The sequence below is a fragment of the Lipophrys pholis genome (assembly GCF_963383615.2).
Source record: "Lipophrys pholis genome assembly, chromosome: 2".
Classification (NCBI taxonomy): Eukaryota; Metazoa; Chordata; class Actinopteri; order Blenniiformes; family Blenniidae; genus Lipophrys; species Lipophrys pholis.
In genome coordinates this window covers 19,436,677-19,451,703 of record NC_137636.1, presented here as the reverse complement: position 1 = coordinate 19,451,703, position 15,027 = coordinate 19,436,677, and the positions used below count along the sequence as shown (strand labels likewise).

The following is a 15,027-nucleotide window of genomic DNA, read 5'->3' as shown; positions in this document are numbered from 1 at the left end:
ATCACTGTCATAGTGTGTGTGTGTGTGTGTGTGTGTGTGTGTGTGTGTGTGTGTGTGTGTGTGTGTGTGTGTGTGTGTGTGTGTGTGTGTGTGTGTGTGTGTGTGTGTGTGTGTGTGTGTGTGTGTGTGCGTGTGTGAGAGAGAGAAACAGTACTGAAAATTTGAGTAAAAAAAGAGTTGCACAGCCTAAATTGCAAGTGAAAGTATCCAACTGTTGGATGTAACGTTTCCTCATCAATACATTGATGATAAAATTTACCTGCAAACAAATAAGACGATCAGATTTTCACTACCACTATTTGTTTGAAGAAGTTATTATTTTTAATATGTTTTGAATATAGAGAGTTTTGTATTTCTTTATCAAAAATTGAAATAAGCATTTTTTCTGTGAGTTAAAGTAAAACAGAGGCTGGTGTTTATCTTGGAATTTGTTTATTTATCCAGGCGTTGAATATGAAGTAGTAGCGAATGACTGTAATGTGCTATTGACACAATGAAACCTGTTTCTCTGTTCTCTGCCATGCATGTATTTCTCTGGGAATTCTGTCATTTGGTCTTTATGTTATTATTTCTTTTATCTCTTTTATGGCTTTCTTCTTTTGTTTACCAGGTCAATTATCACCCCTCCACTTCTCTCACTTTTAATTCACAGCGTATTCTCGACTCCTCATCTTCTAGTTTCTCTTTTCAACCCTGTCTTTTATCATAATCTTCTATTAATGTTTATCTAAAATGTATTTCTTTTTGTCTGCCGTTTTATTCCATTCTGCATCTATTCACTGTTCAATTATTCTGTTCTTTCTTTTTTGGTTGATCTCGTCTGTGTTTTATAATCCTCATCTTTACTTGCACTTTCCCTCCTGCCCCTTTTCTCATTTCTGTCCTCTTTCCCTCCCTTCATTCCTTTTCCTCCTCTTCTCATTTGCCCATTCTTTACGATTTGAAGGCTCATTTGTTAAGAGGAGGTAACGTACTCGCACTCTCCCTCTGGCTTCCCCCTGTCTCTTTTTTGTGAGCTTTAGAAATATAATTTTCAATTTTTAATTTGATTCATTTAGATTTGATCATTAATCAGTGCTGAGAGAGAGTTAATTTGGTGGAAAATAAATGAGGTAGTTAGAGAGGGCTCTTTATAAAGTGAGCTCACCGCAGCTCTGGCTTCTTAAGGTGCACGGAAAAGAGAAAGAGAAAAATTGACACGGTGAGAGTTTGTGTGTGGTATAAAAAGCCTCTGAGCCATGAAACCGTGTGAACGTTTCTCTGTGTAGTCTGCAATTGTAACACCCTATATAAAATATATCTTGATATTAATATGTTTATATTTCAATAGAAAAACTAAATTGGTAGATGAGCAGTCTCTTCCACTGGAACGCTGGAGCAATAAGTCCCTCGTGAACAATTGTCAATCAAGTCTATTTTATGGACAGAAATATATAAAATGCTTACAAAGTGTTTTCTCTGATAGTAACGATAACTTCTCTTCACTGCTTCAAGACATGAAAACTGGTGGTTGAGTAGATCAAAGGGACGTTTCCTTGTTTCTGTATTGTAAACAAAGGCGATTCGTTCGTGCAGGTAACACTCGGCAGAAGCTGGGATACTATATATATGAATCGGAAAGGTAAAAACAAAACTCACTATACTAATGTAAGCTGCTAGACTGGCTGGACTTCTGAACACTATAAACTACAGTAGGGCTGAACAAATGAACATATTAAGATTTTAATGCTGTTAACCCATCTGCAGCGCAGGATGAATCAAAATTCCTGAAACTTCCCTGGCAATGCATTTTGGTCAGTTTGTCCAAGTCGCCTTCCTGCAGCACATACCACCGCGCAACTGCAAATGGTCAGTCCATCTGGTTGTGAGACAGAACCAATTGGATATGGACGACACGAAACGGCACGTTGGACCTTTCAATTGGAAAGTTGAGGACAAAAAAACTCTAGATGGAACAGTCGACTGGCATAAAGTATTATGCACAATCTGCAAGGACGGAGTTTTCTTTTCACCGAAGGATTTTCAGCTTAAAATACCACATTAACACAAAGAAGCATACGTCAGTCGGGGACTCCGCTGACTGTTATCAGTTGCAGCAACATCGTAAATAAGAAGTGGTCAGCTCTCCTCTCAGACAATGTCAACACGTTAGTCTGTCTTAGTAGATTGCTGAAAAAGGAGTAACAGCTACACATTAATGTGGATAAATGTTTTGAAAAAAGAGAAGTTTTATGTTAACATGAACGGTGTTTAATGAACACATTAAGTGCACATATATATTCCCTTCTCTCTAAAGTGTTTGCTCATGCAAAATGAAACGCAATAAGTACAGATAAAAAAAGTAATTACATTTAATTATGATTAATAGAAATTGATACACAACAGCCCTGTGATTGATCAGATTACAAATTTTAAACGTTTGATGGTGCTACTTCAAACGTTTTTTTTCACTGTTCTTCAGCTCTTGTGTTTTCAGTTCTACAAAATTCAACAAAATTTAGAATTTTTATTAACGTGAACCCCAGGCTAATAAACAGCAGCTCATGGGTTTGGTGTGTGTCCTTACCGAAGAGTGCAGTAACAAAGCAGCAAGAAAGCTTTGGGAAGCAGCCTCTGTTGCACACACTTTGCTGCTCGCATGAGTTAGATTATAATCAGTGCTGTTTTGATATCACGCTGCCTTCTTAAATTAGTGGCAAGGCTGGTGGTATCACTGCCCTATTATATAGTCCCTTACATGTTATGTCATTAAGGGCAGAAGACAGGGGTGACACTAAAACAACGCTGCATTACAGACATTTACCCTTTGTCCTCTCAATCACTATATCTCCTTTTTCAATAATATCCCATCTCTTATCCTCTTTAGTTATTCTAGTTTTTGCTCTTCCGATCTGACCCAGGAAGAGGCTGAGCAAGCTGCTCGTAGGGCTTACCAAGCCACGACTTGAGAGTGTGGGCTCCAGAAAGGAAAAGCAAAGAGTGGGTGTATGAGTGGGCTTGTACCCCCCAGTGTTAAGAGTCTCTTGACCGTTTGATGACACTGGCCTCCCCACTGTACTTGGACTGTCAGTCCTTCTGTCCACCAATGGCTGTCTGAGGCACTCATAAGTGCACGCGCGCACACGCGCACCCACAAATTGTATTTATGCTTTAGAAATAACTTAATTTTCATATATATTTTTTTTTTAAAAACTTCATTGCCACCGTACGACTCCATCAATGAAAGCAGTTCTGAAAATGAGCACCTATTAATCAAATACATGAACATGTTTACCTACAACAGCTTACAGATGCAGACACCCTGAGGTTTTTATTCCTTCCAATACAAATCTGTCCTTTAGCTCTCTGAGGTTTGTAGTCTTGAATGTGGTCAGCACATTTTTCAGAGGATTTAAATCTCTCAGTGTGAGCAAATCTCTCTCTCTCTCTCTCTCTCTCTCTCTCTCTCTCTCTCTCTTGCTCTCACACTGCTTACTCCTGCCCTCTCTTCCTCAGCTTTTTTTTAAATCACTTCTGTTGGTCTAATACAAAAGGAGGATAATGACTTTGTATTGACATTAGCTTTAATTTAATTTAAGATGACCGGATTTCAAAAATCTGAGGGTATCTTTGGGGGATATTTTATGCAAACAAACAGATTTGAACTCTTTATTTTTTTCAGATAAACCAATGAAACCTAAACTGTAGGAATTATTTTTGAATGAAATTAAAGAAAACATATCCTTCACCAGTAAACGGAATAATTGTTGAATGAATAAATGATTGAATTAATTTATTTAGTAATTATAATTACTTCTCAGTTGCATTTTCCGCCATTGAACTAGTGTGTTTATCATTAGTATATTTTATTTATTTTAATCCTCTGTCTTCTGCTTTTATATAGGATATATTATATTCCCTATTTTCTGTTTGTCTTGTCTTAATTTGAATGTTCCTCCTGCTTCTTTCGCCTGAAATTAAAATGAATCACCAGCAGAACACCTAATCAGTTTTTCAGAAAAAAATAAGTCTTATATTTATAAACTATGCAATTTAAAAAGTCTTAAATGAGCTTATGTTAGTTGAAATATTGCTTCTAAACAATGTTTTTTAACGTCAGTGTTTTTATTGCACATTTAAAATGTTTGTGTTCATGAAAACACTTTCTGCTACCTTGATATCAAGCCTTTAGTTTTTCTTCCACAACTTTTGTGTTTTTGTTTTTTTTTGAGTTTTGAAACATTTGACGATCTTTGAAACCCTCCTCTCTTCTCCTTTCCTCTCCCAGCCTCCAGAGTACATGACACCTCTGTCTTCCTTATCCATCTTTAAGTGGTAACCACGGTAACATCCAATCCCCTGAGAGATAGGCCTAATTAAATTAGGACTCCTTTGTGTCAATTAATTAACAAGACAGAGAGGGAGACAGCAATAGAGAGACTGAGATTGGGCAAGAGACAGTAAAAGAGTCAGAAAGCTGTAGATAGAGAGAGAGAAAGAGAGAGACAAGCCTTTTACTCAAAGGGTATCGCTATTAATTGGTCTGATTGTAGAAAGAATTCATTCATTCATTTCACGAATCCCTTGTCTCTCCCTTCATAGCCTAAGGACAGGGAACATTCCTTCAGTTGTATACAAGCAGACCCGTTCTTCCTCTTCTGTTTATCCTAAGTAGTCGAATAAGTCATAGTCTTTGTTTATTTTTGTTGTGTATTCTGTACTGAGCCGTCCTTCTTCTGTGTGTCGTTACTTCCAGGTGTTCGTCTGGACAGGGTTCGCGGTGGAAGACAGAAGTATAAACGCCGGATAGATGCAGACAACAGCCCGTACCTGAATCCACAGCTCGCTTTACCCCCCAAGAAACCATGTAAGTACACAGACAGACAGAGACAACTCTGATTGCATGTAAAGTTGAGCTTGATGAGTGAACACCACCATTGTGCACGCTGTCTCCTCTTTGTTAACAGGTTGTCCTGCAAGAACTAGTGTCACTGAGTGCAAAATAAACAACAAAGAACATATAGTGGACGTGATTTGAGGCAAAAAAAAAAATAAAAAACACAAAGAAAATACTCAAATCCAGTCATGTGTAGGCGCTGCTCCTGCATAAACCAGCAGTCACTGTTCAGAGACCAGGAGCACATGAAACGGCCTTTCCTTCAATTCATGTCGTAACTGAAACAGTTGGACAGTAAAAACATTTGAGCACACGCACAAACACACACACACACACACACACACACACACACACACACACACTGCATAGACACAGGGTAGTGAGAAGACCATCTGTTTGGGACCATGTTTATCTCCCTGTTTCTACTGCTACCAGTTTGGGATCATAACATTTTATATGTGTAATATTTCACCATAAAGGTATTCATTTAGCTCCGGCTGGATTGGCTGTGTTTTTTAAAGAATAAAACCATGGCCAAAGCATGATTGAAAAATTAACAAGGGAGAGAGGGAGCGAGAGAGAGAGGGAGAGGGAGAGAGAGAGAGAGAGAGAGAGAGAGAGAGAGAGAGAGAGAGAGAGAGAGAGAGAGAGAGAGAGCAGCCAGACCTCTAATCCGGATTAAATCCAATCTGGCAACCACATCAAACTACAGTTAGCTCTCTAGCTAACCGTCTGCTTGCACACACACACACACACACACACACACAGTGCAGATTGTGCAGTGTTTAGCAGCTTGGTCCCCAAAGCCCATTCTGCTTAAAGCTGGAGCATATTCTACTCTAGGCCAATATGCTGAATGGCTGCACAACAGCTTATTGGGACTTTTGCACTACTAATCATTGAAATGATGGGATAATGTGACCATGTCTTACAGTGTGTGTATGTGCGTGTGTGCGTGTGCATCCGTGCGGGGTGGGGGGGGGGGGGGGGGAGGGGGGGGGGGGGGGGGGGGCGGGTGGGTGGGGGGGGGGGGGGGGGGCTTTCCACCTGCACCAGTGAGAAACTGTTTACATTTATTTCTTAACTTTTTAGTCTTTATTATTCTTATCAGGTGTCTGTATTCCCCTTCACATATCCATGAGCATAAAATCTGTCTTCACACTTATAAAACAAAATACATAAGCTTGACAAAGACTTTCAACAGCCTTCCTGTTCTTTGGGGCTCACACGCAGTCAATACAGACAAAAAATCTCTCTGTCCCTCTGTCTCCCTCACAGATACACTCGCTCAGCCTATCTATCTGTAGCCCAATCCCTAGCTCCAGCATCCTCATTGATTGTGTGAGAACAGAACAATAGCCCAGGGTTTGGAAATGGGCTTCCATTGATTCTAATTAGGGAAACATTAAATAAGATTTACCCACAGATACTGTGCTGTGACTGGGATTGCTTGGGCTCAAATGACCCCGGAGTTGGACAATGCGTGTGTAGAGGCATTCATATATATGTATGTACACACACCACCATCCTCCTGTGAGTATGTGCGTAAGGGCATTGGGGGTGGTGGACACTGTTAGATCAATACACAACTCATCCACACAACTCTGTTTCACTCTCTCCTGGTGTTTATCTCTATCTGTCGCTCTCTGGGCTCTTCCTGTCTGTCTTTTACAAGCTGTCCATGGCTCTTTTCCTACAGTACCTGTCTGTCTTCTCCCATTTTTTCTCTTTCCTAATCTCTCTCTCTCTCTCTCTCTCTCTCTCTCTCTCTCTCTCTGTCTCTATCACTACTCTCTTGCTCTTCTATCCTCCGTTATTATTCCCATGCTTGATTAGTCGGTGGATTAATTTGGAAGCAGGGTATCAGTCTGTTACTAATGGGCCATAGAGGTCTCATCACCACATGTCACCATTACCAGCTGAGCTGTTTGGCGTCCAGCGTTATCTTTCCCTTCTGTATAAATCAGTGCAGCTTCTTAAGGCTGTGATACAAAGGACAACATTTTGGGCAACTTGGATCACTGGCAGTAATCGCCTTTAATCACACCATGAAACATCTCCTGTCTGGAAACCTTTCAAAAACTGTTTGATCTTTTGTCAAGTGCATTTTCACTGCCAATAACTGCATGTTTTTATATGAAATGTCATTTTAGATTGAAAATTGCTATTCGTTCAGTAGGTAACGTTGTAATAAATGTTTAAATACATGATCTATTTTGATGTTGAATGTGTTGGACAGGTGCAATGATTTATTATTAAAGTTTTTAGTACATTTGCATAACATGTGCTGCTTTTTCTTTCTTCCAATATGTTAATTCAGTTCATTTAAAATGTTTTCTTTTCTGCTGCATGAGTAAATATCTTTAGACGTGTGTTTTAGCAGCATGCCATGTTATCAAAGACTTTGCATATGACCTTTCACAATTTTTTTGCACCGGATAGGTGTGGAACAGCTTGTAGCCAAATATGGCAAAAATTCACCATCTCTCTGTCTCTGTGTCTTTCTCCTTGTCTGGTGGTCATGTCAGTTGCCTTTGGCTGCCTTGCAGATAACAAAATCGTCTCTCACCTGCTGGTGGCCGAGCCAGAGAAGATTTACGCCATGCCTGACCCAACAGTACCAGACAGCGACATCAAGGCCCTGACTACGCTGTGTGACCTGGCGGACAGAGAGCTGGTGGTCAACATTGGTTGGGCCAAACACATCCCAGGTAGGAGAAAAAAAAATGGTGAACCCTGACTCTCACACCAGCTTTAATCTGAATCCATGTAGAGATGCACACACTTAGAGTGCGTAGATCTTTCTCTTTTCAGTATAGCAAGTCATTCCCACTCATACATGCTCACATACAAAGTGCGGATGCACTATGTGCATTGTTTAATTGCCTGGAAGAAAAAAAATGAATAAAGTTTGGAATCAGCTCCTCCACCTGCAGTTCAGGCAGACTTACATAATGCACTCATAAGTGCACCAGGTGTTAGGATGTCACCTTTAAGCCTAATCCGTGAACTCAGACTGTGTGAACTATTGACTTCTCTACCTGACCAAACCTCACTGGTGTCACAACCCTGCACGCACACACACACACACACACACACACACACACACACACACACACACACACACACACACACACACACACACACACACACACACACACACACACGCAGCAGTTGAAATCCCCTTACCAAGCTTTCTATATATTTGCTCTGACTTTGTCCTTCAATGATTTGTCCTTGTGTTAAAAAATACTTAAAAAAAAAATGTCCCACAGATATTTATTGAACAGTAATGTTTTGCTCCCACAATCTACAATGCTCCTATGATGTCCTCCCAAAGAGTACAACGTACTTAGATTATGCGTTGTTTTGTGATTATTGGACACGGTGGCATCCCAATTGTTGCGTCAAGCGATGCAGGAATTTACATAGCATTTCCAGTAATTTTATTATAGCATAGAATTTGAATTACTGAGATTAGATAGTGATTAGATGAGTTTAATTGCAATAAAATAAAAACATCATATCCAATAATGAAGCTGGTTACACTGTTCCTGATTTATTTAGCAGACTGTTTTAGATGACAGCACATCTGTGTCCCAGTATAGGTTCATCACTGAAAGAGAAGAATTTAATCTAATCTTCTTAAACTAACCCATTTTCTCTCCTAATCTGATCAAAGTTTGATCTCGACTACAAGATCACAAAATTAACATAATGGCAGAGGCCCAAAAAATTATAGCATTAGAAGAGGGAAAAGAACACCGAGATTGACAAAAGCATTCAGGCCCTCGAAAATGAAATGAAAACGAAAAAGAGGAAGGAGACGTATGAGAGGAAGAGATGAGAACTATAATCTGGTTTTGGTCTTAGTGACTGAGCCTGCTGTGACAGCACAGAGGAGGGAAGAGCAGTGCCTCAGATTAACACAGATTAGCGGAAAGATTAGTTCCATTGTCAGTTGGAAATATGGGTATAGAATAGAATAGAATAGAATAGAATAGAATAGAATAGCTATGGTTTATATGGTGTAAGGGGTTGCGAGAGTATAAAGGGAAATACCAGATCAGAGACATAAATACCACTCAGTCATGCTGCATAAATCTATAACAATAAAGGTAGTGGTGTGGGATAACAGGGTTTCCAAATGATATGTATATAATATCAATAAATCCCAAAATAACTGTGAGAAAGAGAAAAAGAAGAAGGAGACAGAAAGATGGGGATGTGAATATACATTACTTCTTGTTAGTGTATTGATCTATGTGCTTCTATATGGACAATAAGCAGACACACATATTGATCCATACATAAAATATAGCTCTTTCAAATTTGTTTTTCTTTTTTAAGACAATACATGGTTTCGCTGTTATTGTGTTTCCTATTTATTCACATAACCTCTTAGTAACCATTCACTCCAGTATTTCCTTCCCACCTCTGTGCCTCCTCACTCTGTGTGACGTGCACACATTCACAAAAACAATAATCACAGGATTTACACACAACTCACACATTCATACACCTTTTTTTTTTATTAATGATTGGTCCTTTTTTTTGGCTACAATGTTTGCCAGGTTATGTTCTTGCTGCGTGCGTGCGTGCGTGCGTGTGTGTGTGACTGTGCATGCTTGCGTGTGTGTGTGTGTGTGTGTGCAGCTTCCTTTCTGAAGGGAGCGAAGCGCAACGATTGCCAGGCGGAGGAGGGAAGATGGTGTGATTAGATGAATGAAGAAGGCAATCCACTGCTCACAGAGAAAGATAGAACTCTTCATCTTCCCAGTGTGTGACTGTCCTTGTGTGTGCGATGCGACCACCTTATGAAATCCTCAGTGTTTACAACATTGAACACTGATCTAGTACTCAGACCAAACACGCACACACACATACAGTACATGTACACACACAATGTGATCTACTGTTCACTCACGGTGGAAAGGATTGTCAAAAAGAAATACGCCTCTTCAACATTCTTTATCAGCCTCTTACACACACACGCACACGCACACGTACAATAGGATACAATAGACCTGTTAACCTTTTTGCAGCCATCTTGTTTCACATCTTGTGTGTGTGTGTGTGTGTGTGTGTGTGTGTGTGTGTGTGTGTGTGTGTGTGTGTGTGTGTGTGTGTGTGTGTGTGTGTGTGTGTGTGTGTGTGTGTGTGTGTGTGTGTGTGTGATGACAATGTGCAGCGTGTACATGTGAATAGACACAAGAGCAAGTCTTTGCTCGCTATGGTACAGTAATTTTTTTAATCAAATTGATGGAGAGAGACAGAGAGACAAAGAGAAAAAAGACAGCAGCTGAGAGAGGGGAGGTGAAGCCAATTTATGCTTCATGATATGGCTGCGCAGGGCAGCATACACACACAGACACACGGACACGCACACACGCGCACACAAAGCCTGCTAACAGTGGTAACAACGTGTCAAGGCGAGCGCCAGGCAGCTAATTTGAAGTCATTAGATGTCTGCCGTACTGGCAACAATTTGTTACGCTCTCACACGCACAAACACACACACAAAAACACATTTCATGCACACACTGAGTTAAGAGCCGTCTGCGGATAGCGAGGAGCCTAAATTGTAAACTAATTTAAACATCACTCAGTGTTAGAGAGGCTGCCTGCAAGACAGGCCCCCGGATAACAAGGCGAGGGTGTGTGTGTGTGTGTGTGTGTGTGTGTGTGTGTGTGTGTGTGTGTGTGTGTGTGTGTGTGTGTGTGTGTGTGTGTGTGTGTGTGTGTGTGTGTGTGTGTGTGTGTGTGTGTGTGTGTGTGTGTGTGTGTGTGTGTGTGTGTGTGCGTGTGTGTGTGTGCGTGCGTGCGTGTTATGCCAACCATGTTCAATACACACAGTCACCCAACCTTGGAGATGGTTGAAAACACACACAGCCTCATATCTCTTTGATTGGTTCTTTTATTCTAAGACTTCTATGTGTGCGTGCACGCTCATTTCCATACTGATATGGCCTTATGCAAACATTTGATATGTCATTAGGAGAGGAAAATTAGGTTTCAGTGCATGTCACCTTTCCCAGAAGGAATCACACATGTGCGCTTTGCACATGCACATGTGTGTCAACGCAAATACATAAACACATAGAAGTGGAACAAACCTTTTTAGTTTAATCAAACTGCAGGCAGGGCATAGACGAGTAGCCTCACGCATGCATTTGTGTTCACACACAGTATACTGTATGTGACAGTGAACTGTCACACTGTGGCAGTTATGAGTATGTGGGAATATCAAAAGTTATTATTAAGGTCTTAGTGTCCAATAATATGGATTAGTAAAGAGAAAATCTCATTTTAATCGCACTCAGAGAGACAACCCCAGACACATATTAGGTTACATGTCACTTTAAGGTGTGTGCGGTGTGTGTGTGTGTGTGTGTGTGTGTGTGTGTGTGTGTGTGTGTGTGTGTGTGTGTGTGTGTGTGTGTGTGTGTGTGTGTGTGTGTGTGTGTGTGTGTGTGTGTGTGTGTGTGTGTGTGTGTGTGTGTGTGTGTGTGTGTTTGAAACAAGTAGAAGAGCAGTCAGGTGAGAAGAGGAGGAGAAGAACAGCAAATATTTAAACAGGAGTGAATGAAAGAGTGAGTTAAAGAAGAAAGGCTATTCAAAATGAGCCATTTATCTGTCCGTAGAATTAGTCTTTTCATCCTCTCTTTTCTGTTCTTATACTCTCTCTCTCTCTCTCTCTCTTTTCCTCTGTCTTCACCCCCCCTCTCTCGCTTTCTCTCTCTTTCTCTCTTCCCCTTTTCCTCCATAATAACTAAATGACTACCGGGCAGTCATACTAGCAGCTCTTATCTAGACTTGTGGACACAAAAGAGAAAGACCGACAGGCGAGCACTTGACTTGACGAAAGAGCGAGAAAGGAACAAATGAATGAATCAACGAATGAGAGCCAGAACCTATAACACAGTCTATTTTACCAGAACCAGAGGCCTTGCCATTAGTGCTTTTTTTTTTTTTTTTTTTTTTACAACCCCCATCCTCTGTTCTTTCTTTATTCAAGAAAGAAATTGCTCTTGGGCCACCCCACCCCACCCCCCCCCCCACTTCCCTTCTGCTATTCACGTGCTTCCCTATCTCCTCTCACTTGCTCTTTTTTCTGTCTCTCCCTCTCTTTTTTTTCTCTCCCCTTTCAATTTTGACACTCAGGATAAGCGCTCTATGTGTCGGCAGTAACGTAGCATGATTGAGCTGTAAAAAATGGGGGGATAGGAGGTGGAGGGGTGTTGCGGATGGGCCATTCATTTAAGTGGTCTTTATGGAGATATAAGAAAAGGAGTTTTGGTCGTGGTGATGGGATAACAGGTGAAAAACTAAGCCCTCTTACCTCATGTGCTGTATACTTTCCTCTTTTTGTATCAATCACTCAGTTTTTAGGACATTTCTTTATCTTGGTTTCTCTTGCATCAAAGAAGAGGTTGGTGATGGAAGATCTGAGAAAATATTGGTCATTAATAACAGGTTTTGATCTCAACAACCGGTGCATCACATGTCAAGGTGCAAATCAGACTATAAAAACTACAAAAACAAGTACATTATCACAAAAATTGTTATAATAGCCACAAATAATGTATCTTGTCAGTTCTTTGTTTTAGAAATGTGCAATTAGAAATATTTCTATTGATAGAATAGGTTGGTACATTGTGATTTCATTGACTTTTAAGGGAAATAAATGAGGCACAGTAAAGGTTAGTAAAGTTCAATGGTTCAAATCCCTTTGCATACAAGTTACTGCTGTAACTCCTTGAGCACTGCCCTTAACCCCCAACTACCTGTGACAACAGCAACAGCATCAAGCATTAGGCAAACTGATTATCCATGAGAAAACTGGAAACTACGGTGAAGAAACAGCAACATTTCAAAATAACTTAAGAAGAGGTACCAGAATGCCTTTGTATTTCCAGATAGGCTGAGTCAGTGTGGTTGCTTCATCCCAGCACATTATCTCTTGTTAGCATCCACGCTAAATATGAAGTCTCCTCTGTTCTTATATTTTGATACTCGGATACATTTAAATGCTGCTTTCCTGAAAGCTTGCCATTGCTACTCCTCGAGAAGGTTCTCGGACAATAGGTACATTTTACTCCCAAATCAAAACCAAGGAATCGGTTTTGTGGAGGGTTTTTTCTTTTCTTTTTTCTTTTTTTTTTACTTCTGTGAAAATCTCTAAATCATTTTTTATATTTATATATATTATGGTTGTTACTGATAAGGTTGTAGTAAAATGACAACCACGTGTGGTGAAACAGTATATAATTTCAACAAGAAAAGAAGAGTGAAAAGAGAGCATTGACAGCGAGGCAGTCACATATGTAACCTCAGCATAACCCCGTTATTCCCAAAGAGCCCTTAACATAATACAATTTTGACCTGATGGGTAAATATCCCCCATCTTTCTCTCTCTGTCTCTATCTGTCTTTCCCTGCTTTTCTCCTTCGCGCTGACCTGACCTCACCTCACCTCCCACCCTCTCTCTCCATGGTATCCTTAACCTCTTCATTATCAAGTCAACCTCATCTCTCATCCACTATTCCATCCCACGCCCCTCATATTCTCAGCCAGCCACAGCGTTTTTCCCACAATCATTTTGTGTATGTCTCTGTGGATACAATGAACATTCTGTTTGATCCAGTAGTCAGCTCTGGAAACAGTGATCAAATCACAGAGAAGCGTCTGTTGAATCCTTTATGTGTCACATACTTGTAGCTCCCAGTGAAAACCTTCCCTCACCCCGCTTTCTCCTGTTGTTCTCCTGTGTTCTTTTCTCTTTTGGACATGTTATAAATGGTTTTCACTTAGAGATTTAGTCAACCAGTCAAGCAGTTAGCCATTCACACTGCCAGTCAGTCTGTTCGTTAGCCAATCAGTCAGTCAGGTAACTACACAGCCAGTCAATCAACCAGAAAGGCAGCCAGTAGTCAGCAAATATTGATTAATAGAAGTGTCCTGCTCCTTTTAGCAAATCAAATGTTGAGTCTCAGCGGCCAAGGGGAACTCTCTCACACACACACACACACACACACACACACACACACACACACACACACACACACACACACACACACACGTTAGCATTGATACTCACATCTTTAAATGTGAAAGCGCAGCTCACTAAATTAACAGTGGCACACAAAACACTTCACGGTGTGCTCCAGGAGATGCAGAACAGTATTGTGCGTGCGTGCGTGCGTGCGTGCGTGCGTGCGTGCGTGCGTGCGTGCGTGCGTGCGTGTGTGCGTGCGTGCGTGCGTGCGTGCGTGCGTGTCTGGATTGGTGATGATGTCACTTCACGCCGCTCTTCATTAAATCGGTGATGTCATCAATCTGTAAAGAGGTTTTTGGGCTTTGTAACCAAGAGTGATAAATCACAAAAAAGAAAAAAACACACTTATTCACACTATAGTCTCTCTGTTGTTAAATCAGTGAGTCTTGTCTGAACCTGAACCTTTTGAAACCGTGTCATCATTCTGCCCATATGTCCTAAATTCCTCCCTCCTTCCGGTGTTCTTCATCAGACAGAATTCCCCTCATCTCATCTTTTGGTGTGTCTCCCTCTCAAAGCCATTACCGCATGGATTAAAATTACATGAAAATGCACAAAGAGAAATACATGTGGACACGCACACAGATGCACCAGCAAATTTGTCCCCATTCTGTCGAATAAGGCTAGTTCACTTTGACAGTCACAGCATGCTGGGTGCATACTTAACACAAAAAGATTACACGAAAAATAAAGCACACAGACATAGATGCACACCTGTGACACAGTTAATCCCCAGATTAAAGTTTTTATCTTAACTTCCTCATTGTTCTAATGAGTCAAAACAAACTGCTACAATTATTGATTACTACAATATTGACATTAAATTATATAGAATGTTTTCAATTTCTTGTCTTGTCTTGCCAAAAAATGTTTTCTTTACTGTGAAATTACTGCCTCTTTCAGGTCCATGTTATAAAATCATGAAACTAAATCAAACTTTCTTTGAAACGAATTCAGATCAGAATCAGAATTTGATTTCATACATTGCCTTGATCAATTTTCTTCTACATATCTCTGCTGTGCCTATCTTCATGGGTGTGTGTGTTTCCAATCCCTGTTGATTCTCTCTGAGCTCTATCGAGCGTGTTTGATT

General features: G+C 40.5%; 1 protein-coding gene across 6 annotated transcripts in view; it reads left to right on the top strand.

The window, feature by feature from the left end:
• The window catches only part of esrrga (estrogen-related receptor gamma a), a gene marked incomplete at both ends in the record, with an annotated part of 68,840 nt that overhangs the window by 36,414 nt on the left and 17,399 nt on the right, over positions 1-15,027 (top strand). For 3 of the 6 annotated variants that reach the window (XM_080458744.1, XM_080458747.1, XM_080458743.1), the window contains 2 exons: positions 4,736-4,846; positions 7,405-7,587. In XM_080458744.1, coding sequence (XP_080314870.1) covers positions 4,736-4,846; positions 7,405-7,587 — 294 coding nt within the window. The remainder of the gene's footprint in view (positions 1-4,735; positions 4,847-7,404; positions 7,588-15,027) is intronic. The other 3 variants (XM_080458746.1, XM_080458745.1, XM_080458748.1) reach the window with 1 other exon arrangement.